The sequence below is a fragment of the Haliotis asinina genome, chromosome 11, assembly GCF_037392515.1.
Source record: "Haliotis asinina isolate JCU_RB_2024 chromosome 11, JCU_Hal_asi_v2, whole genome shotgun sequence".
Lineage (NCBI taxonomy): Eukaryota > Metazoa > Mollusca > Gastropoda > Lepetellida > Haliotidae > Haliotis > Haliotis asinina.
Genome location: NC_090290.1, coordinates 53,873,747 through 53,886,647, shown reverse-complemented (window position 1 = coordinate 53,886,647; position 12,901 = coordinate 53,873,747). Strand labels below are relative to the sequence as shown.

The window sequence follows — 12,901 nt, the reverse complement described above, 5'->3', positions numbered from 1 at the left end:
TTGCTGGGCTTCTGCATTTGATGATCACCTTTATTCAACAATGTCTTAATAAAAGGGGGCACATAATTGGAATCAGATGTGTACATGTTTATGAACATCAGTATATTTTTCGTCTGCTATATATCAGTGATAATATTTAGACGCAACACTCAGGTGATTCACACAAGCAAAGATCATCTCTGAACAAACCATGCTCGATAGTTACCTTTATAGATAGAAGGAAAATGTACGCAGCTTGTACAGCATGTAAAATATATGTAACTTTCACTAAATAGCTTGTGCCAGAACGCGAGTCGGAGTGTGAGGTCATTATGTGACGTACCGGATTAACCAATGAGGTGCCTCGGGCATCCCCGTGTCACTTCGTTCTACATTGGGGCCGCTATGATATGTGGCAGTTAGTAGCTAGCAACTTTCGATTAGGTGATCACTGGTCATATCTAGCCACGCAAATCTATATAACAACATTAATGGTGACATTTTTTTTCTCATTCACTCAAACATCCGTAGCACAGAACACTTCAAAAATCATTTGAGCTCACTGACAAAAACATTCCTAGAGTGTTAGCGTTCGTGTGGTAGTGGGCGTTATTAATCTGTTTTAGTGCTGTTGTCTAAAATGAAACAAGTCTCGGAGTATAATTGGTTCAGAATGGACTTCATTTTCAGTATAATGAGGTTGTTTGTAACTGCCAATATGTTCAGACAATAAGCGTTTGTCTTGCAGAGTGCGTGTAAGCATGTAGAGACAAAATTCGTCACGATATGGCTGAAAATTTTCTCAGTTTGCACATTGAAATGTACCTCGCTTGTAAGTGGAGTACGTTGAAAATCATAGAAGAACGCTTAGCCAATCAGAAAACGACATTTATGTGTGAGGTAAGATAAATAATAATATGCAATTTATTTTCTCTAGCTTTAGTATTTCTGCAACCATTCACCGTGGTCTACATGGTGTACCACTTCAGTCGTATCATATTCTTGATACTCTCTGGTACAGGGAGCCTGCATACAGTAGAAGACAAAGATGAACCCAAGAGATGGCGGATTCTTAGAGAGGAGAGATATTGAAGAGATCGCACATTGGAACATTCTATCAAGAATTGACGGAATGCCTCTCCCTCACGACCCGAAAACACTGGAAGGTCAGATTCCATGATCCACGATAAGTCATTAGCGATGTTGTATCCACCCTTGAAAAGCACTCGGATAATTTCTCGACGCTTATGTGGCTTTTCGATATCACAAGCTAGACGTAACAGACTGTCGTCTGCTAGATGAACGGTGTCGTCTGCTTGCTTGGATGTTCGCTCGCTTTGTCGTTTCCGCTTACAATATGGCTTCCCTGACGTTGAACTATCAGTGTTGCCATCAAGGTTAGCGTTTGATTGTGTTTTCACTATAACATTCCAGTGTGTGTTTGTCTTGTCAGTCCGGATACAACGGGAATAACTCGACGTTTCCTGAACCAGAGGAGCATTCCTCTGTACAAGATAAGAAAGGATGACCACATCTCTTTTTAGCACAGCCATACGACAATCTTCGAAAGTAGGCTTTGCTCCAAGCTCGCATAGACATTTAACATGATCAACCTTAGTTCTCCAAATAGCCCCCCGCAATGGCGTTAATCCGGTGCAACTGACGTCATTGACGACATCCGACGTCGTCCCGTGAACGTTTTTTCGACACAGTTTTCTGAACGTCTCTACAAGAAACACGATCATGTCTCTGTTGCCCCGTGTAGTATCCACAGCATAATGAAGAGGGGTGTGGCCCATCTTATCTCTGAAGGACACCGACGGAGTCTTCTGCAGCAGCAGCTGAACAATGTTGATGTTTCCATAGTACGCGGCATAATGTATGGGCCTCTGTCCGTGTGTAAGAGCCACCGTCGGGTTAAAGCCATATTCCAATAACATCTCAAACATCACTGTATTTCCTGATCTAGCAGCGATGAATAATGCTTGTGACTTACTAAATGACTGTTTCACCCCTTTCGTGGACGCTAAACATCGCTGTACCGTTTCACAGTCACCAAACGCGACACTGCGAATCAGATCATCACACGAAACACATATCATTCCACCATGACGAAGTACAGCTTCTTGCTCGTTGTCTGTGGCGCATTGGGAGGTGACGTGTCCATCCATCCGAGGTAAGTGGACATGTTGATATTGATTAGGGGTCGCATGTGGCTGTGTCTCTTGAGATGTTTCCGAACGACAAGCTTCATCTTCATCACCAGACTCGGCGTCCACTGTGTGTTGAGGCAGAAGGATCTTGACCATTGTCTGCAGGGCCATTAGGTTCGAGTCCTGTGTCGTAGCTTAGTATCTGTAATCACAGAGCAATGATTAAGCATGAACATGAAAGGTTTTATGTGCCCATCCAAGAGAACATCCAATGAAAATTATAGGTCAAAGCAAAACTAAAAATATTTTTAAACGTTTAACAGTGTTCCAGACGTATCTTGTGGGATTCACAAAGAATGGCTTTCACATACTGTAGCAAGTGATGGAGGACCTGGTTAACAACAAGACCAGATACCAGTCTCTCTTCTCCGTTTCAACCATAACAGCAGACAGTGATATTCGTGATGAGGAAATTGATCCATATTAGAAATGGATGCTTGTCTGAAAAGTCCAATGTTTATCAACAACCGTTGCACGAAAAAGATAATTTAATGATGAGGATAAATTGAAACAATTTGCATTGCCTATGGGCCAAAAAAGTCAAAATGAGTTCAGTTTTGTGTAATGATGCTCAAAATGTACTTTCATTCATTTACAACCTCCAAAACATGAAAAAAACAAAACATGTATATTGATTGAAAGTAAATATTCTCGCTGATGTGTCAAAATGTTTTGTCCATGGGCTAGTTGTTTTAAAATCGCTCTAAATTTGCTGAATTAAGTATAAATAAGTTTAATTTTGTGTCATAATACTTATAATTGGGCCTGCCCGTGGGAGAGCGACTTTTAATTTTGAGTTTTCGATTTTCATTTTCAATTTTTCATCCTTAGCACAAATTCATGTTTATATTTGTCAAATCCCCCGTAAGAGAGTGGCCACAGTTCGGAGAGTTTCTGGACTATGTGAGTCCAGAATTAAATTGTGACGTGTTATATATATTCGGGGACAAAGCGTTAGTCTATCAGCACCTCGATGGCCTGCGTAACTGGTTAGCCAACTCGACTAAAGATAAAAGTGAGTGAGTGAGTGAGTGAGTGAGTGAGTGAGTGAGTGAGTGAAGTTTTACCTCACACTCAGCAATATTCCAGCTATATGGCGGTGGTCAGTAAATGATCGAGTCTGGACCAGACAATCCAGTGATCAACAGCATGAACATTTATCTGCGCAACTGGGAACCGATGACGTCCCAGCCAAGTCAACGCGCCTGACCACCCGATCCCGTTAGTCGCACTTACGACAAACATGGGTTACTGAAGACAATTATTTTAACCTGGGTCTTCACGGGCGCGGTAGATAAAAAGCTTGCAAGGTCATGATGCCACCTGGAACAAAATGCCCCCTCTATATTCCTTTGGGTACGTGGTGTTCATATGGAACCATTGTTTGTTTGTTTTTTGGTTAACGCCGCACGTAGCTATATGTCTTGACCAGACAATCCAGTGATCAACATTATGAGCTTTGATTTAAGCAATTAGGATAAGATGTCAACCAAGTCAGTGTGCCTAACCATCCGATCCCATCTGACACTCTCTTACGACACGTATCGGTTGCTGAGGCTCAATTCTAACAGGTATCTCACCGGGTTTCATATGCAGTCAAATAAATGTTCAACGTGAGAACATCAATCATAGATATCTTTGAGCCAAACTGACCCGTGGGCTAGTGATATTCTGCAGAGTCCCTGCTAAGAGTGAGTGAGGGAGATTTTACGCCACCTTTAGTAATGTTCCAGCAACAAGACGAAGAAGACACCAGAAATGTACCAAGGTGGGGAATCGAACCCGAGCTTTCGGTGTGAGCTAACCATTAGGCTACCCTGTCGCCTCTTCCTGATGAGACGCTATTGCTGGAATCGAAGATCTCGAAAACACAGTAGGATGACGTCACTCGATGTTTACAACAAAACAGTCAACGCGAGGATCAACGATGTTGTTAGTAACTACATGAACCCGTGCGGATCCGGGTTAGAACCTATCTTCAGTAAGCCATGCTTGTAGTAAGATGCGACTAACGGGATCCGGGTATTCAGGCTCGCTGACTGGGTTGACAGATGTCATCGGTTTCCAATAGTGCAGATTATGCTCATGTTGTAGATCACTGGATTGTCAGGTGCAGACTCGATTATTTACAGACGGCAGGCATATACCTGGAATATTGCTGAGAGCGGCGTAAAACTAAAATCACTCGCTCACAATCTACGTGTCTCAGTCAGTTTCATTGGGTGCTGAAATGAATGGACTGGCTCCTGGACCCTATAACAATACATGAGTAGAATGCACTGGGCAAATCTATATTGCCTCGGCTTTAAGCTGAAATTGAAAACTGCTCTTGGCTCTGTTAAGGTTTTTGAATTAAACTTTATTATTTGCAGATGTACCTTGTCTAATAGGATAACTAATGGAACAAAATATCTGTATTGTCAGTGGGATGTCATTACACTATGGATTGCGGTGCTTGTCGTACAGTTCATCCGGGTAATTCAGCGCTATGAGACAGGGTACTCTACATCCGCCCTTGCCATGATATAACAGACCGATAACACTGCACGTCAACAATGGCAGCTTGACCTATTGTCAAGCACCTGACCCCGTGCCCTCTGAAGAAGTCTTCGTTCGGACTAATGCATGTAGACTAATGCTTAGTCTCTGAATGTTATATAATTTTGATAGTACCAAATTAACTCAGGTAAATTGAAAAGGCGCTCCAGGGGGTCCCTAAACTTTAGGAAAATCAGACTTTGCTTCATTCAATCAGACTTTAGAATTGCAGCGCCGGTTTGGCTGCAAGTAAAATAGTGTGGTTCAGGGACTGAGACAGACCAGGAACCTTCATACAACGGCTGTCGGGGGACCATTGTGGTCATATAGAGAATTAAAGGTGACAAATATGCTTTTACACCCATGTATCATCCCAGCTACAAGGGGGAAAGCGCAATAAATACAGTTGTAATGAACCTTTAGTACTGTTAACTACACTGAATGAATTTAGAATACTGAACAAATTATGAACAAATTACACCAGTAAATAAATGCATAGATTAGATAACGGAGCTGATTTATAACGGCATAGTTCAACAATTCATTTCACGAGATCATTCAGGAGAAAAGTCAGTATATACTAGTCTAAGGTAAGACAAGTGAGTGAATTAGAGATTCAGTCAGCCAGTGAGTGAGTGAGTGAGTGAGTCAGGTGAATGAGTATGGCTTATGCCGCCATTAGCAACAGGCTGCACATTAAGCTCGGTGTGAAAGAGCGAACGCTACAACCATCATGTTCGACTTTATGATCGTGATGACATCTTGAGGTCATATTTATACAGTTATTCGTGATATCTTGTGAGTAAAATCTCTGTTTTACGCAAGTGCTAAAATCATATAAACCCTCTACACTCCCCCGTAAACAGCCACAACAACAAGAAGAAGAACAACAACACATTTAAACCAACAATCGACTCTTAAACTCCCAGAGCAGAATGAAATGAGTGTCATATATCAACATTCGTCATCGAGAACAAAATACCACTTAAAAACGAATCACATATAAACTATGACAATTTACCTGTTTAGGAATTAATCACGGGTAGATTTCCGACTTCTGTCTCAGCTGGCTGCCCGGCCAGAAATGCAACGATCTGTGTCGTGGTTCTCTTTCCACAGCGGGCACAGGTGAAAGGTCATGACCCTTGACCACATTAACATATAAACATCTGACTGACCTTGCACTGTGATCCATTAAGCAATTATGACACCTATCCCGATGTGTCAGCGCGAACGGAGGACAAGCTATGAAATTAGTATCTTGTCAGGCTGTTGAATGCTCGTATTCACAACGCATGCCTACAAATACATATTAATTATTTTTGATAAAACAACTTTATGAAATCCAAAATGGAGGCAAGGGTAAGACTGCCGCCGCGGTAGCTGTACGTTTATATTAAACTAGGGGAGGTAACGGTAAAATCACTTCGTACAACGACATATGTCTGCCTACATTGGTACAATGTCTGAAGCCATTTCTAGTGTCCCCCGCCATGACATGCTGGAACATTGCAAAAAACTGTGTACTACTAAACTCTCGCCCCAACTCACTTACGTAATTGCAGATAAAGTAATCAAGTCTTGCCCAATCTCTCCATCTGTCAATCTTCCAGTCTTGGCATCCTGTTACAAGGTATTCTCGAGGGTTTTGGACACAGACCAGCATTCACATCATGTACTAGTCCGTAGTTAGAAGCTGGAAAATCTGCGTTTGGGTCTATTTGTTGTCACAAGACCTCAGGCAGGTCCACAGAGATATCAGGTTATGTGGTGTGCTCTATCTGGGATCAGAGCCCGGGAGCAGGTCTCTCGTCTCTCGTTTCACCTACACCACAGTCAAACGCCGGCCGATACTTTAGTACACCCACGGCTATACACTACATCAGATACATGTTGCTAGACAGGCAACTAGGCTATAAAATGAACATATTTACTGAAACATCTGTTCATAATAATAAAAAGAAATACTGAAAAAGCGCCCTTATACTATCTTCTTTTTCCGAAACTGTGACTAGAGCTGAAGGGGTTGATGTCGCCAGAGGTACTACAGAAATGTACCCCAGGTACCTTTCTGTATACAAAATTGTATCCGAGTCAAAGTAGTTGTACAGAAACAATGCCGGTACCCTAAACAGCAGACGAGTCTACTTTCCTCAAGGAAAAACCGAAACCGGTTTGTGGTGTTGTTCCAGATCACCTCACTTCAGACTCCAGTAAGTTTCCACCGCGTTTCATTTACCCAGATTCCAAAGAGGTTCCATTGTTTTCCCGCTATCCTCTACTTTCGGTTGGTTTCAGTTACTTAATTACATTAGGTTGCCCACTGATTTCCGTTTCTATGAATGTGTCTATTAATCACAGTAACCATATTCCATAAGTTTCAGTACATCAGAATCTGTGCGGCTATATCTGATGTCAGTTATTATCATGCAGTCATATGTCCACATGAATGATGACTGAATAAATTATATGACATTGAATTACATTCAAATACATTTCCACTTCCGTTATCTCAACACCACCTGAACATAAAACAAAAATCAGTCAGACTGTCAGTCGATTTCTCTTTATTCATCATAAAAAATGTTTTAAAAACTATCATGAAACTATGCTCAACAGCACTAGCATGTAAGTATACACACACATAATTAAAAGTTATACCAGTATATTTACATCACACCAGTATATTTACATCACACCAGTATATTTACATCACATTGTCCTCATAGTATATCGATGTTTCAATGGTGCAAATATACACTGTCACAAATGGTGTCAGTAGATTTCTCTCTATTCAGAGAGGAACGACTTGCACACATGCATATCTATATATATTATTTATCATTTTTCTAGGAACAGGGTTACATGTTTTCAAAACCCAAATGTTTGGAGGGCGTCATGGAATGGTGACAAAACGCTGTAGTTGTTTCTTGCAACAGGCTGAATGCAAGAAACAATCAAATGTACATTCAGGCAATATATCATATCCCTAACTGTCCTGAATCATATTCTCAATGCCCAGGTTGGAAGATCTTTAGGTGGCAGGGATTGAATGCATCTTGTTGGTAAGCGTTGCAAGGTATTCGTTTTTGCCCTGGCTCTGGAGCATGACGAAGCCATTCGTTTATTGTCTAGTAAAATCTTATAGTGTAGCAGCTCCGCGCGTTCCCGTGAAATTCCAACAGAGTAGACAAGGTTACAACCCTCTTTGTCGGACACCACAGGCGATGTCAATTCTGGGGTTATGACTGCAGCCACCTTCTGCTTTCTTTCTCAGTCCAGTTAATAGCAGCTAGCGAGGTTCTGGGGAAAAAAACAACAGATACATTCTAAATGTTATGTCCAACATTTATTCTAGGGAAGGGTGCTTTGTCTTATTAAATAATGACACATTGCGATGATGGATAATGACTTCAGATAAAAAAAGTTATTTTATTACAGTTATGTTGTGATGTGACAATACGTAGCACATAGCATGTCAGAAAAATGACTCAGGGCGTTTCAAACCCTGGTGTCAGGGAATGTATATAAATCGGTACAAGTAGTATCATATAGTCCTGTTTCAGGAACTTACAGCTCTAATTCTTTTGTTTTTGTAATAATCTTCCGTGTGATTTTCAATCTTTCCTGCATCCTGCCATATCCATGGTCCCTCTTGCTCCTCCATATTCCCCAGAAGGCTTCTATTAAGAAAAACAACTGCGTGCATGTTGATTTTTCTAATAATATATTATTATTATCATACAAGCCATATTTTGATTATTGTCATATTCACCATGTATCAAACCAAGTAATGAGTAATTGTGGTATGTGCATTACTTAAAGGGTAACATGCGTTTTCTTTTAGTATTAAAATAATCAACATGGTTATAATTAAGTAGAAATTATGCACAGCACAAAGCCTTGGTGTGCTATGTCAATTCTACTAGATATTATGGTTGCGTCATAAGAAATAATGAAAACATCAAAGGTAAAGTTATCAATGATATTGAATATAAACTGGAACAATATGCTGGCGATACTGATCTATAGGGCTGAAGAGACTTTGTATTCTGTCATGGTGTCTTCCTTGACAGACTTGTTTCAAACCGAGCAAGGAAGCAGTAGTATCGGTGGATGTAGTTACAGTTTGGTTGTAATAAAGTGTTTCATTAATGTAAGCCTTTTCAATACCGGAATGCCGAAATACCTCAGTTGTGCTTGCCAAACTAAAAAGCAAATTACTAACTACCCTTTTTCATATTTTCTGAAGCGTCGGTGGTATAACGACCGATCCAGTTTGATCCTATTTCTGTGTTTTTTACCTCTCTATTCAATCATGTCAAGAAAGAATGTGATGTCTCATGATCTATTATATTAAAACCACATATTTCACATACTGGAATAAAAAATTAAGCCATCCCCACTTTGTCATTACAACATGTACTAAAGGTTTTAAGGGACATAGACTTTTAACTTTAGTATACACCAATTGCATTGCTGTGTTACTTATGCAACAATGAAGTTCCGTTCATGTCCTCAAACAGAGTCGACTCCTAAGTGTTTTAGGCAATTACATTTGCATGCAATAGAGCGATCACTACTCAACTGCTTGAACCCTGTTTGGAAATATAAATCTACAACTGTTTATTTGTCGTCATTCACTTGATGGTCAAATTCATAAATTTATAACAGGTATAAGTTGTATCACAACTCAGATTACACGACAATCATTCCCATCTAGCATTTCTCAAGTCTGTGTTAAATATTCAACCTAATAATCAAGGTCTGATGTTTCACGTGTTGTGTAATATGTGGCTGGAGGTGCATCAAAAGAAATTATCAAGTGAGTTAAAATAACAAACATAGATGAAAGGATTAACCGATAACACGCTAATACGGAGGTTTCGGATTACGTGCCTATGTAAGTGCTTTCTTTGGAAAAGGCGAAAAAGGGTCGTTACGTCACCGGAAGGTGGGGCTGTTTCGAGGCCGTCGCTAATGTAAATATGCCGTCTCATCACTGTTGTGTTCCGGGTTGTACCGCATCGACGCGAAAGCAGCATAAACTGGAGAAGTACCCATGGCTGCAGGGGGTGACTTTTTTGTCCTTCCCGAACAAGATCAGGGCATCAAGTCTTCGGAGAAGATGGATTAATCTCGGACAGTGTTTTCGTAGACTGAACCAGTTCGTAGACGCGGTGATTTCGTAACCCAGACTGTTTCGTAGACGGTGATTTCGTAGACGTGTACATATAATTGAATAATATTATTCTGCAAGCATATTAGTTCTGATAAACCACTAGGCTTATATATTGTGAAGATTGTTTTGTTTTCAGTGATACAAAGCTATTCAGCGGTATGAAATTTGGAACAGCTGAGGACATGAAAAGTGTGATTGAAGAAGGGACGAATATTATTCCTCTTTATGTAAATGTGTTTAGATTTATATGCAAAATTTGTTGTGATGATGAGTATTTGATGATGTAGGGATTGTTTTGTTCTTTTGTTGTGAAAAATGTCACCTTGTGTTCAGTGCCGTAATAAAAGTGAAGCAACGTATAGTACGAAAGACAGGCTACTGAGTTGTGACAAGAGAGATAATTTAATATATTTTATGAACAATAACAATAACATGACTGATTTCTTTTAGCCATCTTGAGCTTTATATAGCATAACTGTATGTATAGGTATTTGTTTGTCGGCGAATTCCGCAAATAAGAAAATAATGAAATTGTTAAACAGTTTTCACTGTTTATTCATCGAAAACATTCGGTTGCACGTAGTTGTTGTGAATGTTAATTAGGAACTAATGAGTAGTTTTGACTGCGTTTTGTTAATTACCCATCCACCTTCTCCAGTGCTACTTCTGGGCTTGTGCCTGTGTAGTTGAATGTTGATCAATTTTGTGGGAATAGGAAGTAGTGAGTTGTTTTGATTGTGAAATACTGTGTGTATATTCAAGTGACCAACCCACTCAACTGCTACTTTCTGGACATGTTTCAGTAGTTGAATGTTGATCATACTTACATACTTAGTTTGGTTTTTATTTCAGAAAACTCAGATTATTATTTGCACGCCGCTCATCATATTGTCTTTTTTACACACAGATCATACTTACCTAATATATCGTTTTATTTCACCAAACTACTACACGTTTCGTTTACACTAATGTCATAATTAATAATAACATCTAACTAACATTCACCACCATCATTTACTAACGTCCACGAATCCACCGCTCAATTCGTCTACGAATCCCCCGGATATCCACGTGTACGAACCAGTCTGGTCTACGAATCCACCGCTCAATTCGTCTACGAATCCCCCGGATATCCACGTGTACGAACCAGTCTGGTCTACGAATCCACCGCTCAATTCGTCTACGAATCCCCCGGATTTCCACGTGTACGAACCAGTCTGGTCTACGAATTCACTGCAAGCTCTACATGGGCACCGAACAAGTACAGTCGGATATGTTCAAGACATTTTTTGCCCGGTGGTGACTGTCCGACACTTTTCCCTTATAACAACTTTAAAACGTCCTCCACTCCAAGGTGTTGACCACTTACACTTATACTTTATTTTTCACTGATTTTTTAAAGTCTTGTAGCCTCTATTTTGACACAATTTAATGAGTTTGGCCGCGGATCTGTAAACAGATCCAAGGTTTTTTATGGTGGACGTTACTCAATATTAGTATAGAGTCGAAAAGCCGACTATTTTAATTTTTCGTTTAATTCAAAATTATTGTCAACTTTCGCCGTACTTCTGCTCAGTGTAAATATACAAATTGTGAATAATAAAATCGAATTATTTTAGACAGTCGTTCTATTTTTGCAAATAAGAAATATTCTGTTGTAAAACACTGTGCCCGTGAAAATAATCAGTTATATTTTTTTCATAGAGCTACTCAAAACTCTTCACTGGCCTTGGATGAGAAGAAATCCACCAAAGAGCTTGCAACTACACAAGTTCCACCTAATTTATCAGGAAGCAGAGACTTTGCCGCCATACCCTACACAGTCGGAGAGGTCACAGTCCTTCAGCCAACAAGGAAAATAAGTTTTTAAAAAGAGCTACTCATAAATAATACTTAACTTAAAACGATAAATTTTGTTGAAACTTTATTTTAAATAGTTTGAATAAAGAATGAAAATGTTGTGTAGATCAAGTAATTATTTTTTAAAAGAGCAAATTGACCTTAATTGATTCAAGATATTCGTTTCATTTTCCTCCAGGTGCAATAGAATCAAACACACCCATAATCAGTGACGATCATGACTATGTCATGAAGGATGAAGAGAAGAGCTGGATGTGTGAAGCTGGAACTCAGACAGATCTGACAATGTCTGACATCCATATCATGAATGAGGACCTTAATAGTAAAACTGAAAAACTGGATGACAAAGAAACTCTATTTAGGGATTTGTTTTTGGAAACTGTTGTTAAAGATGATGAACATGTAAGGTTTTATACGGGATTACCATCTTGTGCTGTTTTATTGGGCATCTCCAACATACTTGTTTCTAAATGTTCAGTTTTGAACTACTTGAATGGCAATGCTGCTGCATGTGAAATAACAAATACTTCAAGATGTCGTCCAGGTCCAAGTAGAAAGTTGACAATGTATCAAGAATTTATTCTCACTCTTGTTCGTCTGAGACAAGGATTTTTGCAGTATTTCTTAGCAGATGTGTTTGGAATATCAACGTTACGTGTTAATCAGATATTTGCAAAATGGACTACTTTTATGTCTCAAACCTTTGATAATGTTTTGAAATGGCCATCAAAACTGCAGGTTAAAACATATATGCCATAGTCTTTCAAGCAGTTTCATCCTATAACACGAGCCATAATTGACTGTACAGAGTTCGTTTTTCAAAAACCTAGATCACCTTCAGCACAAGCGGCTACTTGCAGTTCGTACTGGGAAATGTTTACTTGCCATATCATCATCTGGTACTTTCACGTTTGTCTCTGACTTATATGGTGGTAATGCTTCAGATAGGTATATTACAGAGAATTCAGGGTTTTAGACTTCATTGAACCTGGAGATGATATCATGGCAGACAGTGGTTTCAATGTTCGTGATTTATTGACTAGAAAGCGAGCTACCTTAAATATGCCACCATTTACTCGAAAATGTTCTTGGGGTAAGAAAAAGAGACTTAATGTGAGTGAAATTAAAA

At 39.6% G+C, this 12,901-nt stretch overlaps 2 protein-coding genes across 2 annotated transcripts; one reads left to right on the top strand and one right to left on the bottom strand.

The window, feature by feature from the left end:
- Positions 1 to 947: 947 nt before the first annotated feature.
- On the bottom strand, positions 948 to 5,793 carry LOC137256257 (poly [ADP-ribose] polymerase tankyrase-2-like). Its single transcript, XM_067793989.1, has 2 exons — positions 5,752 to 5,793; positions 948 to 2,334 (listed from the first exon to the last, which is right to left on the bottom strand). Exon 2 carries the CDS (start codon positions 2,301 to 2,303, stop codon positions 948 to 950), a length of 1,356 nt encoding a protein of 451 aa, XP_067650090.1. The 5' UTR covers positions 2,304 to 2,334; positions 5,752 to 5,793.
- A 6,207-nt stretch (positions 5,794 to 12,000) lies between these two features.
- Positions 12,001 to 12,531, top strand: LOC137255557 (uncharacterized). The gene has a single exon (XM_067792983.1). It carries the CDS (start codon positions 12,001 to 12,003, stop codon positions 12,529 to 12,531), a length of 531 nt encoding a protein of 176 aa, XP_067649084.1.
- Positions 12,532 to 12,901: the final 370 nt, after the last annotated feature.